This window comes from Trachurus japonicus, chromosome 7 (assembly GCF_045865225.1).
Source record: "Trachurus japonicus isolate A0001 chromosome 7, Traja_1.0".
Taxonomy (NCBI): domain Eukaryota; kingdom Metazoa; phylum Chordata; class Actinopteri; order Carangiformes; family Carangidae; genus Trachurus; species Trachurus japonicus.
This window is the reverse complement of record NC_140913.1, coordinates 5,689,036-5,707,396: the sequence shown is the minus strand read 5'-3', so window position 1 is coordinate 5,707,396 and position 18,361 is coordinate 5,689,036. Positions and strand designations below refer to the sequence as shown.

Sequence of the window (18,361 nt, the reverse complement as noted above, 5' to 3'; positions counted from 1 at the left end):
AGCTGAGCTGATCGGCTGATGGACGGGGAGCACCGGACTGACTCACAAACAAGATGCAACACCTGCCACAACACACATCAAAACTTAAAATATTAAAACAAGAGTGAATCTGTGTGTGAATTGTTTCTGGCATTATTATTATTATTATTATTATTATTGAGTAGCACTTAATGCAGAAAAGATAATAGGCTAATAACAAGGAACTTATTGATCTGACAAGTTGAGTTTCTTTTTTTGTTTGTCCCTCTTGTCAATGTTTTGTTGTTTGTCAGGTTTTTTGTTATTTGTATTAATGTCAAGTATAAATATTAAAGATATGAATTTAAAAAAAAACTATTTATATGACAAGCTGAGTTAATTGTAATAATGCATATAATTTTTTTTTTTTTTTAAAGACATTAAAAACCAGCACCATCACACTAACGCATGCATTTTAAGAAAGTGAACCATATCAGTGATCCATATCCTTTTTCGTCTAGTGATATTTGGCCTCTTGTTTTCTCAGATAAATGTTTTATTGTCACTGAGAGGGAAATGATCTAATAGCCTATTTCACAAATGTTTAATCTGACTTGTGCCTATATCTTATTTTACTTATCAGTAGAAAACATTCATGCAAATACAATTAATATGTTAATTCCTTCCTCAGACACATGTTTCCCTCTGGCTTTAAATCTGCTGACGCTGAGGTTTTAGGGACTCTTCACAAATAAACTCTTGAAGCTTCCTCTGTCTGTCTGTCATGGCTGCTTGTGTCAGAGAGGAGACGCACTGTCCATTGTCCGGCCCTAAACTGTGGGCAGACTGCTGTTGGTTAATAGTGAGAAGCTCTGTCCTGTCTGTGATTGGTTAATACTCGTTGCCCTCATTGTTTGGATTGGTGGGATTTTATTTTAGGCTTGAAAAGTAGCCTCGCATCACCAGGCTCTTCAGACAAGCGAAGAGCCTTGGTGTCAGTTACCTCCGAATTCGTCTGCATTCTGGTTCCTGTCTGTAGAAATCACCAAATTCACCAAAATAACAGTGATCACCAACATAAAACTTATAAAATAAACATTAACTTGTAATACAATAAAAGCAAAATGTTAACTTAATGGCTCGGGGACTTTCTTGTAAATCATATTCCTTAAATTAAAGAGTTTTACCGCATTTTATTAGCTTGGTGCTTTTATTTTGAAGGAAAGGTATGTCTCTCTCGCCCTGGATCTGTTTCCTACCAAAACAGCGAGTCAACGGCCCCAGACTATTGAAAAGCGTTTCAGAGGGGACGGTGGGGGCGGGGCTTCAACCACGTCAGGTATGAAAAAAAGTAGATTTTTTTTATTTATTTATATGCATTTCCTCTTGGAGGGCATCAAACGAATGTCAGTGGTTTGTGTTTAGTGGCAGGCATTTGCTGCCATCTGCTGGGAAATACTGAAACACAGAATAAAAAATAAAAATAAAAAACAGTCCAAAAGTCCAGTCTTTTTTTTGAATTTATTTTAATTTGACCAGTTTAGAGCAGCATTTAGGCCAAGAAAACCATGATGGTGTAAGGTAGAGGATGCAGAACATTACATATTTAAGTAAGGGATAATGTATAGTTCGGAGGTTGTTATGGAGAAATAAACCGGTTTCATACAACCTGAAGGGGTTTATTTCTCCATAACAACCGACCAACTATACATTATCCCGCTTAGAACACGGCCTACAACTAAATCATTCAATATTAACACAAAATAATGATAAAAAGAGATTTTATTCATGTAAAATTAGACCGTCGCTCGGGACGCCGCTCTGACCAGCGCAGCACAGAAAAGAGAAACTATGCAGGATATTTACGTTATGTTTCATTTTTACTGTCATTAAATTGCTTCGGACTAATAGTGATGTTAGATAAACGACTTCTACGACGTTCTAAAAAATAATAAACTGTAGTATACTAATTTTTGCAGAATAATTGCAATAAGCATGTTCTTTATGTGTGAATAAGCAGTAGGTCTAGTTTACTTTCAGTCAGCCCACAACAACCAATACTTACTGAAGTATATCTGCTGGCAATAAAACCCGTTACTAGACACTGGTTACTTTCTGATAGAGAGTAATATTCAGTTATTCAGTAAACTCAACAGAATAAATAAAAAATAAAAAAATTTCAAGAATGTTCATTATCAGGTCAGGTTGTTTTTATCAGACATATCCAATGCAAAAAAGGAAACATTTAAAATTAAGTTTACTTTACAACTTTTTAAGGAAGTTTTTGTCATTAGAGTATAATCAATATTCAACATTAAAAAGTAGATGATTTAAGAGTTATTCAGATCACTTGTAGCTTGTCCTAATTGTGTTACAACTGACCCATGTTTCAACCATCTCCAGGCTCCCCTACAGATAAAAAGATTTGATTAAACAAATATGTACATCTAAATACTGAGGAAGCTAGAAACAAATCGATAAAGTTTCCAATTCATCTCACTGTATTCTTGTATTATAATTTTTTAGTAATTCACTCAATTGGGTCTGTCATTGTTATTTAATTTGCTAAATTGTACTTTTAAACATCAGTGATATAGGCAGCTTTAAGTAGAATAAAAGTGCAAACATGATAATATTGTCATGTAATTGAGAGAAGGACGGAAGTAAGTTCATTTTATTTAAACTTCACATTTCAGACAGTTTTTCCCAAAGACAAAACTGAATACATACATACCAACATTATAAAGTGGAACAAAACATCAAACATAGAAACATACTGTACATAATACAACAAAAACACTGCAACTATTATATTATATTCACCACTAGATCAACTTGTCCTCCAGCAGCTAATGTCAGCATGAAGCCCCGGTGTGAAAGGAGTAGATCAGACAAGCGTTTACATATTGATTGACAGCAGTGAGATCCCATCCCTGACTTCGGCCTTCTCTGATTGGTTAGAAAACGAGAGGCTCATCTGAAACTGACAGCAACTTTTCACAACACATGTTTTTGAGAATATTCTAAAATAACACATTTAAAATGCTGTTACTGTTTAAGACTACTATTATTAATACTGTTAAGATCAGGTAAAATCTTTTAGTTTGAAACAAAAGAAATCAAACAAAAAAACAAAACAATCTTTACTGTATTATTTCTAACAACCAGATATTATACACTTAAGCAGTTACTGCACTATAGCCTACATCACACACTGAATATTTCCTTCACTCTTTGAGCTTGACTGATGTTGTCATAGTCGGTGAAACCCTGAGCTGCTTATGTGTGGTTGGAGCCAGGCAGCAGGTCAGGTTTGTTCCCGCTGCTGCTCCTGTGCCGACCGGGGAGGGGGCTCTCGTCTCCCTGCAGTCCCCCGATCATGGAGCCCAGGGTGCCGTAGCTGCCGCCGTAGGGCTCCATCTGAGCCGCCACGCTCAGGGCCAGGATGTCTGTCCGAGGCCTCGGTGGAGTCAACACTGAGGAGGGAAGGGAGACTGGGGTGGTGGCGTTCTCACTGTGGCTCTGCACTGTCACTGACGACTGGCACAGACGTACACATGTGAGGCAAATTCATGACATATACACAGATATAGACACCGTTAAATGAATTCCCCTTTAACTTCACATGACTGTAAAAATCACAAAGATTGACGGCTGGCGGCAATTTTTTTTTCTTGCATCGTGTCATAGCAAAGTTGAATCTTTGAGCTATCACGACGGCATTCAGCGTTTCAGGATACAGGTTAGCCACATCCAATTCCTTTGTCAAAATCTATTAAAGGACAAATGTTGAGTAGCCTATATGAACTCTCCAGATAGAGAGTAATTTTATCAGTGATTAATAAGATGCAAAACTACTGATGATACTGACCTTCTTGAGTTGCTTGTGTTAAAAGCCATAACAAGACTGATCCATAATAAATGCAGTTATATAATCAATATAAAACTCTTATGCTATAATTTATATGTATGCAGAAACAGGCTGAACGTTTTATGTCAGTGATAGTAGCAATAAAAAATATAGCAAATTTCAGATAAACACCAAGTGCTGCAGGTTGGATTGGGTTGGATTCAGGTGGTGCACAGTTGACAGTGGTGATAGTTTTGTTGTGACATCACAAAGTTACAGAAGTCCTAACGGCCCATCTTAAGGCTCAGTTTTTATACAGGCTGTGTGCATTTTGTAAATTCACAGTATTTATATTGAATCTAGACCTGCTTTAATGTAATCAAAAAGAGTAACCAATTAAGATTTCAAATTTCACATAAAATCTTTCAAAATCTCTCAATGTACAATATGGGACCTTTAAAGGGATAGTTCAACATTTTGGCAAATTGGCCCATTGCCATAATCGCTATAGTCATAGCAGTAGGTTCGTTACCTTTATTTGTCGGTGTAAGCTATTTTTAGAACGGAGGAGCGGAGCGGCAGGCTGTTCAGAGCTACACTATGGAGGCTAATGGAATTTCTTGGTTTCCCTCATCAAACTCATCAAATACAAAATCCCAAAACTCCAAAACGCTTTCGTGGACAAGTTGTGACCTGCACAATCACCACGCTATGAGATAATAATGGAACGTTACGAAACGGAGCCGTTTTCGAGGTAAATACAGAGTCTGCTTGCTGAAAAACTGTCCCTGAACGCAACGCGCATCAGCGGTTTTGCATGAATTTACCTCTAAAACAACTCTGTCTCGTAACGTTCTATTATTATCTCATAGCGTGGTGATTGTGCAGCTCACAACTTGTCCACGAAAGCGTTTTGGAGTTTTGGGATTTTGTATTTGATGAGTTTGATGAGGGAAACCAAGAAATTCCATTAGCCTCCATAGTGTAGCTCTGAACAGCCTGCCGCTCCGCTCCTCCGTTCTAAAAATAGCTTACACCGACAAATAAAGGTAACGAACCTACTGCTATGACTATAGGGATTATGGCAATGGGCCAATTTGCCAAAATGTTGAACTATCCCTTTAAATATGGAAAGAAGTTAGCACTAGTATTAGTGGATATTTTGACTTCTCTATTTTTTCACATCTCACACATTCTTCAGCCATATTAAAAAATTAAAAGCCAAAGGCTCTATATCAGGGGTGTCAAGCCCGTGGGCCAAAACCGGCCCGGTAGAGGGTCCAATCCAGCCCTCAGGATGAATTTGCCACGTGTGAAAATTTTAAATTGCACATATTTTTATATAGTCCTCACTGCAGGCGACCCCGGTTTGAATCCTGCGACGAGCGGCCCTATCCTGTGTGTCATTCCCCACCCCTCTGCCTCCCATTTCCTGTCTCTCTCTCTCTACTATCCTGTCCATTAAAGGCAAAAAAGCCGCAAAAAATATATTTAAAAAAAGAAATTTCAGGTTGTTCATAATATGTTTTGTAAAAAGGTTAGTTCATTAACTGTACTAAAACAAAAGGGGAAATTTAAAGTTATTTTTATTTATAGGTTATCATGCCATTATTTTATCGGTCCAGCCCATTTAAGATCAAATTGCACTGTTTGTGGCCCCTGAACTAAAATGAGTTTGACACCCCTGCTCTATACAGTGTCGATACGAGATCAGAAACGAACCCTTTTGCACAATTCTGCTTCATACATAGGTTTATGACACGCACACACTCACCCCATGGATTAATCAGGACAGTTTTATGATTGCACAGTTTGTTTTGTGAAGTTTAAAGATGCTTTGCATTGAAAGTCTATTCTAAATGACCTTGAGTGACTACTTCCGGCTGATAGGCAGCCGCCATATGTTATCACAGCATAACAACCTCCGAACTATTAATACATTATCCCTTACATATCAGAAACTGGTAATTACAGTAACACCCATATGACATTAACATGGCATAATAGCCAACTGAACATAACAAACAACTCATACAAGTCCAGAACACAAAAACATTTACCGGTATGTGAAAATTAGAAAATATAAAACTTACAGACTTACATGACATGGAAATCAACATACTGGCTGAAATAAAACAGAAAATAATTACACACAAGATGCAAAACTGGAACTAAAATCAATACATTTATTGCTTTTGTACAAGAGAAGTGAACTGCCTGTGTTGCTGTATCGCTTGGGCGGTCCACCTCTTATGTTTTTATGGCATTTGTGACTTGTCTCTTCTATATTATTTTGTGAAGCACTTTGTAAACTTGCGTTTTTAAAGGTGCTATATAAATAAAGTAAAAAAAAACTAAAAAAACAACAACAACAACAGACAGACAGTTGGGTGTTTGAGGCACAGAGGGCAAACAGAAACAGGAACTGTAAAATATGGAGCATGACAGTCAGAGGACAGGGACACACGTTGTGACAGGAAATATGGCTCCTCTGAACCAGTTCAACTCACGGTGCCCACAGAGACGTCGCTGCCTGCCACTGTCTTCTTCTTTCTGGCCATATTGGGATTCCAGTTGCAAACCAGACTGTCGTTCTGCACGCTGTAGTTCTTATGGCCAACCAGCCAGTACGTGTTCATTCTTCCTTTACCCTGGCAGGAGAGGGGAGGACATGAGACGTGTCAGAGAGATGATTGTTCATGAACAATCCAGTGTAAGCCACTGTGCACATGGCCGGCAAAAAAGAAAATGCTTCAGACACTTAACAAAGAGCAAAAAAGTCTAATATTCATTTAAATGTCATGTAGAGTATTTTTTAGCAGTTTATCTTCCCATTTAATCTAAATGAAGTTTAACTCTTTAGCTCTAGGTGTAGTTCAGAAAGAAAAATATAGCACTTTATAGCAGACAATGCTCTAAAACTATTCTACATTTTATATACTGGTTTGCTTCAGTTGGCATCTTATCAATGGCCCTTCTGGAGTAACATGTTCGGTGCTGTCTGGTAGTATACTGATGTGAATCTACTGCAGGTAACACTGACACTGTATGACTGCCACACACAACCCCGTGTCAAATAAGCCAAACTATCTCTTTAAAGCAGTCTTTCTCAAAGTGTGATATAGACCACTGCTGGTAGACTTGTCTTATAAAATTAAAAAAATTAAAGGGATAGTTCAACATTTTGGCAAATTGGCTCATTGCCATAATCACCATAGAGTTGTTTTTGAGGCAAATGCAGAGACTGCTTGCCCCGCTGGAAACGCACATCACAGTTTTGCACGAATTTACCTTGAAAACAACTCTGTCTGGTAACATTCCGTTATTATCTCATAGCGTGGTGAATGTGCAAGTCACAACTGGTCCACCAGAGCGTTTTGGAGTTGTTGGATTGTGGATTTGATGAGTTTGATGAGGGAAACCAAGAAATCCAATAAGATTCATGTGTGTCTCAGGACAATCAGCCAGTGCTCATGTGTAAGTGTTAAACAAATACACTGCTACCCTGCAGAGTATGAGTGAGAGAGAGTATAAAATAAAAACTGTGATAAGCTGACATCTTAAGCTTGTGTTTTATTTTATGGTTAAGTGGTCCGTGGTCTGAAAAAGTTGGAAAATCACAGTTTAAAAGAGTTTATCCACAAATAAAACAGGTTATGAATAGAGTCAGAAGATGTTGATTGTTGATATTGGCAGATATCATATTTGGTGAAAATGACACATACACTCAGATCTCAACATAGTGATTTTTATCAATTTTATATTTTTCAAGTGAAAAAAGTAAAAATGACCATTCCAACTGAAATTGCATATCACAATTGCAATCTCTCCCCATTTAATTGCAAAAATTATATTAAAAAAAAAAGTTTCCTTCCTTGATGTAACAACACATCTAAGAAACACAGAGACTTGACTCCACAGCAAGGCTGGGATCTTTTACCTTGACTTCAATCTCTCCGCGTAGCTGCAGCTCGTAGGCATTGTCTTTGATCAGAGCCAAGTAGGTCTCTGAGCTGGTGTGAATTTTCTGGGCTGGCACACAAACAGTGATGAATGAGGACGGATATTATTAACACTACTCCTGTTTTCCAAAGTCAAACTGATTTTGTCTGATCCAGTGGACAAATGTCTAGTTAAATGTCCATGCTCAGTGGTCATTGTTGTGAGGTACGTGCTAATGCAGGCACACACATGTACATGTTTGTGTGCTGAGTGTCTTGGTGCACCTACGCAGGCTGGTGGACTCCATTCTGGAGGCTGTGTTCACAGTATCTCCAAACAAACAGTATCTTGGCATCTTGTGTCCCACTATTCCTGCCACACATGGACCTAGAGTGAGGAGACAAAGAACTGTGATACAAAGAAATCCAAAAATAACATCCTGACTTTCATGTTATTTTCAAATCCTAAAGGGATTCCAATAAAAATTAAATTAGCTACACACAAGACAAAAAGTCAACACCTGAACAAGCATCTCTGTGAGGCTCACTTCTGTGTGGTTGATATTTAAAGGTCCAGATTTTACACTTTTCCTGTGTTTTATTTCAGGTGTTGATCCATGAGAAGATTTATTGGTGGTTTTTAAGAACCAAAAATCATCAAAGTGTAATTTTACATCCTCTCTCAGGCTGCTCTCTGTCACAGTGAGCTGCTCTCACCTGTGTGGATGCCGGCTCGGAGCTGAAGTCTCTGGTTGGGCATGTGAGGGATGGAGACCTGTCTAACGGCTGCAACCAGATCCAGCGCCATCTTGGCGATCTCATCGGCATGTCTGTCCCCGTTCCTCTCGGGCAGACCACTCACCACCATGTATGCATCCCCGATCGTCTCCACCTGGTTTGATAGCATGGTCAAATTTGGATGGATGGATGGATGGATGGATAGATAGATATTAGGGCTGGGACTCGATTAAAAAAATTAATCGAATTAATCAGAGGTTTTGTAATTAATTAATCGCAATTAATCGCATTTTAATCGCATATAAATATTTGACCTGAGAACAGTGAGAAGCATTTTTTTTCCACATGGATTTTAGTATACCATTGAATGACTGAATACATAAGCTTAAGCATTCAAGGTGGTACTTAACCAAGACCAACATACTAGGGATGCAAATTATCGATTAATTCATTAATCGATATTTGATACATACAGATTAAATGGTCTTTCCTTCCAATACACTATGATGATTACTGTAGTATTTAACTAGGCTACTTAAATCACAGTAGCATAAACTGATTTGTTGAACTCAACCTGATGTAAACATTAATAAAACTCAGTAACCAATCACACAGGCAGCTCCATGTTGTCCCTGTGTGATGTTCAGGGACAGGTCAGGACAGTCTGAAGACAGACAGCTGTGACGGTGAAGTCCTATCATAATGAGATGAGATGCACCTGTGACAGTGACAGGTCATAGATATAGCGCTGCAGCTGAGCAATTAGCGCTATATAGCGCATTTAGCGTGCGCCCGTGTCTGTGTATCTATGTGCAGGCAGAGATCAGAGATGGTGTTTTAAATAACCATGCTAGCGTTTCACCAGCTCTCATCTCTGGCAGTCAGCCTCCCTAACTGCCGCCTCTCTCGCGTGCGGGCGCACCGCACGTAGACACACGTGAGAAAAAAATAAAAAATAAAAAAATTGAAAAAAATAAAAAATATATATATTTTTTTAAATAAGTGCGATTAAAATGCATTAATTTTTTTAACGCGGTAATTTTTGTGTAATTAATTAATCGTAATTAACGCGTTAAAGTCCCGGCCCTAATAGATATACTTTACATACGAATTTAAAATTAGTACTTTTTATTACTTTAATGCAGAATTATGATTTAGCATCAAAACACGCTGGAGGGAAATGTCTAAATACACACTTTGCAGGTAACAAATAAGACATAAGCCTATAGTTAACAAAACAAAACTAGGAAATAATGTACACACACACACACACACACACACACACACACACATAGTCTTAAAGGGATAGTTCAACATTTTTGGCAAATTCACCTATTGCCATAATCCCTAAAGTCATAGCAGTAGGTTCATTACCTTTAATTATCGGTGCATGTTGTTTTGAGATCAGTGGGGCAGAGACGTGAGCTGCTCAGCGAACACAATGGAGGTGAATGGTACAGGGGATGAGGGACAGGGGACCTGAACCATTCACCTCCATTGTGTTCACTGAGCAACTAGGTGAATTTGCCAAAAATGTTGAACTAGCCCTTCAACAAATCAGACTTAAGCCTATTTAACTAGAAACACACTAGAAACAAAAAAGTTAAATAAATATGCAATGTCTACAACCTCCAAAACATCCAGGCCAGAGGGACAGCTGAAGGAGCAACCAGATGTGACCAGATGTGGTTCGACTTTAGTTTATAGTTTAATTTCCCTCTAATGAGAAACAAATGACCCCAAGAGAAAGTGGAACTATGTCAATAAAAGTTACACCAAGGAGCTCTGAATGTAACACACAGGAGCCTTTGATGTGGGTCTTTCAGCACTTGTGTATTGTTGACAGTGTGGCGTTGGGAGCGCTCCCTCCATCACTGCTAACGAATGGTGGAGAGATAGAGAGATGAAGCTGTCTGGCTGACTGCAGCTGCAGAGGCAGGCGGCCTCAGCTGCAGCTCCTCAGACTAATTAGCGGACTGAGACACAACATCTGCTCCCTCTGCGCTGCAGGTTGAGCTGGTTTCACACGAAGTTTAACTGAGGACGAGGGGGCACTCAGTTCCTCGCTCAAATATTATAAAGGATGTATGTGCCACCCAGCTACTGCCTCTTCATCTGGCCCCAAGATTTAAATCCTGTTAGATATTGAAGGAATACGCCAACATTTTTTTGTGTGTCTTGCCTCACTCCCGAGTCCATGACAAGCAGATAGACGCCATCCTTTCGACTGTGCGTGCAGTAACAAGGGAGATAGAGCCATATTGCCCGTAATTAGCTTAGCTCAAACGCTTGAAGTGTATAGGTAGTGTTAGCCTGCCTCCTACCCCAGCCGAAATCAGCAGTCAGAAGCTGATTTCATTTTAGTTTTAAACTCTGTAAATATATCACTTTATCGACATTTCAAAAATTTTTAGGCGAGAAAGTAGCCGTTTAGATCAGCAGTGTGTCGTTAATTTGTCTAAATACCAGCTGTTTACAATTTTGTTCGGACGAATTCGGCGCTACTCAAGCTAGCCGTTGTGACCAACGCACTTCCGGTTACTTTCACAAAATAAAACACCTGTTGCCCTTTACATACAGAAAACCATGACGATAGAATTTGTGCTTTTACTTTGAAATAGGAAGCTAACCTACCCTCGATGTAGCTAGCTTGAACCAAAATAAACCATCTTTGCTTGAACCCTCCGTTTTGACTGATCTTGTCCCGTTACCGGCATTTGACCGCTCATGCCTTACCGGAGAGTTTTGTCAGCTCTGAGACGAAGATCGGCCCGCCGGTTTCCGTTAAGAGTTGCTGAAGAGTTTCTCTGATGACTTTAGGTGGAGGCAGGCTAACACTACCAATACACTTCCAGCATTTGAGCTAAGCTAATTACGGGCGATACGGCTCTATCTCCCTTGTTACTGCACGCACAGTTGAAAGAATGGTGTCTATCTGCTTGTCATGGACTCGGGAGTGAGGCAAGACACGAAAAAAAAGGTTGGCGTATCCCTTTAACAAAACACTATCTCACTAAGTAAAGTGTGCGTGTGTGTCATCTGATTACCTTGTACACATCATAGGATTCGATGCGTGTATCAAAACACATGTAGAGGTTGTTGAGCATCTCCACCACCTGCAGAGGAGCACAGGACGCTGAGATGGTGGTGAAGCCCACAATGTCTGAGAAAAAAATGGTTACCTGGAACAACACGGAGAGAGGTTCAGCATCACTGGTTGTAGGTACTGGACAGGACTGGGCAAACACACTCAGTTCATTTCACCTCCCATTACTGTACATATATCAACAAATGATGTGACATCATTACAGTTCAGTCACATTATGATCAGCCAGAAAAGAAAGAAGTGACCTCTTCACCTTTACAGTAACTTCAATTTATAGTGAGCCTTTCAAGAAACCCAAGGTCGCTTTACAGTGAAAAATAAATAAATAAATGAATGAATGAATGAATGAAATGACTAATTTGGAAAGGCCATGGAGAAAATTGAGTGTTGAGGGCTCATTTGAAAGAGTCCAGGGTTGGACAATGATCTGTCCAAACCTTCTCAGATTACAACATTATCAGTCCAGTTTTCTATTACATAGACTTATTTTAGTGTAGCATGTTGTGACATTATTGTTAACTAAATAATGTACTCATTAATCAATCAATCAATATCATAACACTAAAATAACTAATAAGTTGGCTGCAAATGACTTTGTTTATGAATTAGCTCCATTTGCTGATTCATTTCCAAAATGTTCAGTCTGATGAGTCTGATATTTGCAGTGGACATCTGACCATCATAAAGATGAACATCTGCTCTGGCTTTAGAGTTAGCTGCACAGCATTCTACCACTGTCAGGGTCCAGATCTAAGAAGTGTGATTGGAAAAAGGCAAAAAATGTGCAGGGTATAAAGGAATTTACATTTCATAATCAGAATATATAGAAACAGACAGAAATAGAGTAAGTCCCTACATTGTCCCTCCAGGAACTCCCAGCCTCTAGCATCCATTAGCTGGGAGGCTGACTGACACATGGTAAGAGACAGGGCACACCACAACTCACATCTTTGATAATAAGGTTTTTTTTTTGTGATGCGAGTGTTTTGTGCCTGTGTGTGTAGGGCAAACCTCAAAGTCTCTGAACACTTCAGGCTTCTACCATCATCAGCCACTGGCACCACTATCACAGAGGCAGTTGGGAGATCTTAGATTTTCTTTCCAGACTACTCTGCAGATCCAAATCAGTTTAAAAATGAGCCCACAGTCATATTAAGCAGCAGCCCCTCCCCTCCATGCAGAGTGCTTTTGGTACAGCTGCTTCAAACCTCTTCAATAAGCCAGACGCAATTTTCACCCGCATAACTTGTTTTATCTCCCGATGAATATGGAACAGGGCAATTATAGGTAATTACGCCAACAATAGCAACAAAGGCAGCAAACGCACACATTCATTCAGCATGTTTACGGATCTTGCAGAGGTAGCCTCTTCGCAGCAGCACCCCACAACCCCGTGCAACGTTGTAAGATGTGAATTTGTTTGGGTACATTTTGAAAGTGAATGGGAATTGAATGAAGGTTGTCGTCTCATCTTTCTTCATTTTTTATTATTTGTCCTAAAGGTTTGAAAGTTTCTACATTGACCAGAAAAGGCAAACCTCTGATCCCTTTAAAGCCCCCTAAGATTAATAATTTTACTCAAGGTCCTAATGTGGCCGATGTGGTTGTTATAGGCATGTTTAGGTGAACTTACTTTAACTTCAGTACCACTAACCGCCACAAGACATATCCCAAGTCCAGACGAAACTAGTCCCAAATCATATTCTAAGGTCAAGGGAAATAGGTCCCAAGTGAAATCCCAAGAGTCCCAAATCTAGGCCAATCAGTCCAAAATTAAGTTCCAAATTAAGACCAACAAGTTATACAGTAAAGGACAACAGGTCAGGGCTAATGTATCACGTCTCAAGTCAAATATTCTTATACAAGTCCCAAGTTTAAACCAACCACTATCCAGTCAGGTCTCGGTACGTCCCAATAATGAGCACTAGAGTCCTAAAATTTGTGTTACAAGTCGTACTCATGACAGCACACATCCTTCATCTTTCTCTTGGATCTGGAGGGAAACATCAAGTCTTTCCTAATCAAAAGTCTAAAATCTATCTATGTAAAGTCTCAAGTCATTGGTGTTAAACTCAATGTTGGGTCTGTCTGATTTCGTCAATTTTTTTTTGATCCATTATGAAACTAAGAGAGCATCACTGCCTTAAAGGACAATTCCAGGCGAATTCAACTCAGGGGTGTATTTTCATATCGTTTTAGGTCTAAAAGAATGAATCTGAAGATTTTCAGTTTAATCGCTCCTGTTTTGCGGTAGTTGCGTCTGTCCCTGCATCGCCACGGCAGCAATGAATGGGAGTGGATGTAAGTTCTGCTGTTTAGGCTGTTTACAGCCCTCAAAGCCGCAATTTTTTTCCACAGACAGCGTCAGATGGAGACTCAAACATGCACCGAGAAGTTTATTTACTTCAAGCAAGCCGACATGTTTGTAAAACTAGATCTAATTCAAAGTCTCCCGGAGTCTCACGCGAGACCCAGTTGCCGTGCTCGGTGTGTTCAGGTGCAGTGGGAAAAGCTACCGTTTGTGTCATAAACACAGGAATATCAACTCTTTACTTGCTTCAAGTAAAAAAAACTTCTCGGCGCATCTTTGAGTAGCCATCTGACGCTGTCTGTGGAAAAAAATATACACTTCAAGCAAGTAAAGAGTTGATATTCCTGTGTTTATGACACAAGCGGTAGCTCCTACTGCGCCTGAATACACCAGCACTGCAACTTCGGGCTCACGCGAGACTCCGGGAGACTTTGAATTAGATCGACTTTTACAAACATGTCGGCTTGCTTGAAGTAAATAAACTTCTCGGTGCATGTTTGAGTAGCCATCTGATGCTGTCTGTGGAAAAAAATTGCGGCTTTGAGGGCTGGAAACAGCCTAAACAGCGGAACTTACATCAACTCCCATTCATTGCTGCCGTGGCGATGCGCGGACAGACGCAACTACCGCAAAACAGGAGTGAACTGTTTTGCGGTGAACTGAAAATCTTCAGATTCATTCTTTTAGACCTAAAATGATATGAAAATACACCCCTGAGTTGAATTCGCCTGGAATTGTCCTTTAAGTTCTTGCAGAGCTGCTGTAGAAGGAACTATCCCTTTGTTATCAATGAAGACTGTTAACAGGATGTTTATAAACTAGCTTTACTGTCTTTGGAATAACTCATGAGACTTGAAATCAAAAATACACAATGAAATGTGATATTTTTTAACTGCATACTGAGTTTGTCCTCTCAAATTTCTTTTGAAGCTGATAAATTATTAAGGAGAAAATTGACTTTTCCAAAATAACTTCTACCAACCATTTCATAGCTCTCAGCCTCAACGTGTTTCTGTTGGCGGAGCTGCTTGGCAACCGACTTGGGCAGCATTTGGTGCAGCAGATCTTCAGCCAGCTGCCTCTGGTGCTTCAGGTCCTCGGTCTTCTCCTTCAAGCTCTGGGCGTAGTTCTGTATCCACTCGGTCATCTGCTTGAAAGAGAACATGACCACCGGGTAGATGAGGCAGGCAATCAGCAGCAGGCAGATCCTCATGCTGAGGCCTGACGACACAGATCGAGACGCCAACCTGAGAGCTGGCACCGCACGATCAAACAAGCACTTCTGAGTGTTTGTCAAGGCTTGAACTCCTATGTAAGATCCGGACAGAAGTGTTGATCCCGCTCCAGAGATTTGCCACAAACTTGTGTCAAGAATATAAGAATGTTTAAAATCCTGGCTGAAGTTCAACTTGAGATCAATGTTTTCTAACCAGCAGTCATTCAGTTGTTCCGTCATTATCTTGGCAAAGCCAAGGTAGCTTAGTATGTAAGTCCACCTGCACTGGAAGTCTGTATCCGTGGCTATGTGGGGGAAGTCCATCAACTGGTGGTTGAGCTCTATGAACGTTACCAGAAGTCTTGCAGAGAGAACGTCTCTCCAGTGAGAGTTCTGCTTGGCTTTGACCACAGTGTCTTCTACAGAACCCCAGGTGTCCAGGAGTTGTCCAATGACCAAGGAGAAAACAGGCACACTTGTGCTGTTTGTATCCAGCGATGCATTTAAGAATCCTTGAACGCTTCTCCTCATCTCCTGGCAAAATCCAGTCAACTCAACATTGCAAGGGAGCCCATAGATGTCACTCTGAGCTGCCATTTCCCCACAGAGATGACCAAACACAGGAAACACAACCTCGGAGACGCTGGCTTCCAATGTCTCGTTGCCTGTGTGTTTGGCAAATAAATTTCTCATCCTTTGTAGCTTACCGATGAGCTGCAGGATAGTTATTGCCCTGCATGAGGTCAGATCATCATAGGCAGCGTCTGTAGTGTGCAGCAATTCAAAGTTGGAACTGAGGTCAATGGACACAGAGCCGAGCAGTGCCAGGAAAGAGAGGAGGCAGGCGCTCAGAATTCGACGAACAGAGCGACTGCTACCAGTCTGGGAAAATATGGAGCACCTGGAACACAGGGACACAGCTGTGAGTTACTGAAGGAGAAGCACAGGTTCACTGAGCTCCACTACAACAAGCCTATACAAATATATCATTAAAAGAAAAAAAAAACAAAAAAACTCTATCCTTTCTCACCTTTGCACCTGGTCTGGTACACTGCTATGTGAAATGGACAAGTGTGCCATATTGCGTTATGAAGAAAATGTTGGCTGCAGCCAATCAGAAGAGAGGATCTAAGCCTCTCCTCTGATAATTTGACTGTTTTCTGAGTAATCAAATGCTAATATAGCAGATTCCACATAAACACTCAGAGGAGCAAAATCCTGCAAGGTTTGGATGGTGGGTGTCAGGGGGCAGGGCTTGGGGTAGGGATGAGAGCAGCGGCTGCTTTGCTGTGACATCACAAAGTTACAGAAGTCCTAACAGCTCATTTTAAGGCTAAGATTGTGAATGTGCATTTCTCTGTGGACTGATGCTTAAATGCTTTTACAGTAGGCTATTAATATAGAACCTAGAGCTGCTTTATAATAAATAAATAAACTAATAAAAAATTGGGACCTTTAATTGACAAAGGAATTGGCATTATTCAGCATTTTACAATTAAAAAAAGAAGAATATTTTTTCATATCAGCATCAATATTAATCAGAATCAGTTGTACATCAGCCAATAAGATAAAAGAGAGAGAGAGAGAGAGAGAGAGAGAGAGAGAGAGAGAGAGAGAGAGACTAAATGAACACATAATTAATATTCATTAGATAGATATCGCTGTGTGAACCATCCTGGTTTCACTACTTTGACAAATCAAACCAGCAGCCGAGGTTTAACCCCTGTGAATTCAAACTTTATGGGAGAGTTGAGTGCGTTTCACCTGCACAGCTGACACTCGCTGTCCGCATCCTGCTGCGGCCCCGGAGCGACTCTCCTCTTCTTTATGAACCTTCTTTTGAGAGAAGCCGAGGACCGGGTCCCAGATGTGAAACACTCTTTTTTCATCAAGTCCAGCGATGACATGAGACTCGTGCTGCAGTTGGTGGACTATCTCAGACGGTGGCCCCACAGGACAGAGTCGCTGCAGCAGCGGCAGGACCGCACTGAACAGACGTCCCATTAGTGGAAGCAGCAAGTCAGAAGTAACGTCGTCCTAACTTCCGGTTACTTACTTCAAAATAAAGTGTAGGGGTTGTAACATGGGTCAGTTGTAACACTTCTAATTTCGTACTGTATCATTAACATGTTCCAAAGAAACGTACAGTGACATGGAAAAGTTTGGGCACCCCTGGTCAAAATTTCTGTTAATGTGAACAGTTCAGCAAGTGGAAGATGAAATGATCTCCAAGGCAGAAAGTTACAGATGACACATTCCCTTTACATTTTAAACAGTGGATTTTTTTCAAAATGTTAATTTTTTACATTTTCAAAATGACAGAAAGGAAAAGGGCGATCATTTCATCTTCCACTAGCTTCACATTAAAAGAAATTTTGTCCAGGGGTGTAAACTTTTGCATACCACATCCAGGGGTGTCAAACGTGGGCCAAAACAGGCCCAGCAGAGGGTTCAATCTGGCCCTCAGGATGAATTTGCCAAGTGTGAAAATTACATATATGAAAGAACTTCAGAGGCATAATATTGTTGAAATTGCACATATTTAAAGAGGCTATGTAAATCCTCTTTTCCGCTGGGGTTTGCTAACCCTCGTCCTGGAAATGTGCATTTGTTTACAACAAAGCCAGTGAGAAATCAATCGATAGAGCGGTACATAACATCATATACGATATTACAACATGTAGCCTATATTTGTGTAGTCTCATCTGTCATTAACAAGAGATTACGAGTTACAGGGCGCGTTTGTGTCGTGGTCAAGAGCTGGGACACCCGGGCAGGGGCCCCTTACAAAATTGTTTTTCAGCCAATAGATCTACATGGAGGAAGGCAGAGAGCCTCCATTCTCCCTTGTAAGCCATTTAGTAAACCATCACAATTACTCTAAAGCTGTTTAATTAAGGTAAAAAAAAAAATGTAGCAGAGTTAAGATACAAATCCTGCATAGTTCCTCTTTTTTGGGGGGAGGGGGGTTGCCTTTAATCGGGATTTGACCAGGGCCGCCTGCAGTAAGGACAATAGCCTCAACATGGGGCGGCAGCTACCAAGTGAGCTAAACGTTCCTCTTTAATAATGTACTAAAACAAAAGGGGGAAAATTTAAGTTATTTTTATTTAGGTTATCATGCTATTATTTTACTGGTCCGGCCCACTTGAGATCAAATTGCGCTGTTTGTGGCCCCTGAACTAAAATGAGTTTGAGGCCCCTGAATCAATGCAGGCTTTAAGTTTGAAAGTACCTTCCG

At 40.3% G+C, this 18,361-nt stretch overlaps 1 protein-coding gene across 3 annotated transcripts; it reads right to left on the bottom strand.

Annotated features, from left to right (window-relative positions):
- Positions 1-3,210: 3,210 nt before the first annotated feature.
- LOC146984064 (uncharacterized) lies at positions 3,211-17,098 on the bottom strand. Of its 3 annotated transcripts, XM_085783062.1 has the most exons (9): positions 16,885-17,098; positions 15,475-16,021; positions 14,887-15,051; positions 11,535-11,669; positions 8,467-8,641; positions 8,039-8,137; positions 7,749-7,840; positions 6,315-6,459; positions 3,211-3,491 (listed from the first exon to the last, which is right to left on the bottom strand). In XM_085783062.1, the coding sequence occupies exons 1-9, from the start codon at positions 17,025-17,027 to the stop codon at positions 3,238-3,240; spliced, it is 1,755 nt and encodes a 584-aa protein (XP_085639188.1). In that variant the 5' UTR covers positions 17,028-17,098; the 3' UTR covers positions 3,211-3,237. The 3 variants fall into 3 exon arrangements, with proteins under 3 accessions (XP_085639188.1, XP_085639186.1, XP_085639187.1); XM_085783060.1 differs by having other exon boundaries at positions 14,887-16,021; XM_085783061.1 differs by lacking the exon at positions 3,211-3,491 and having other exon boundaries at positions 6,281-6,459; positions 14,887-16,021; positions 16,885-17,097.
- Between the last annotated feature and the right edge of the window lie 1,263 nt (positions 17,099-18,361).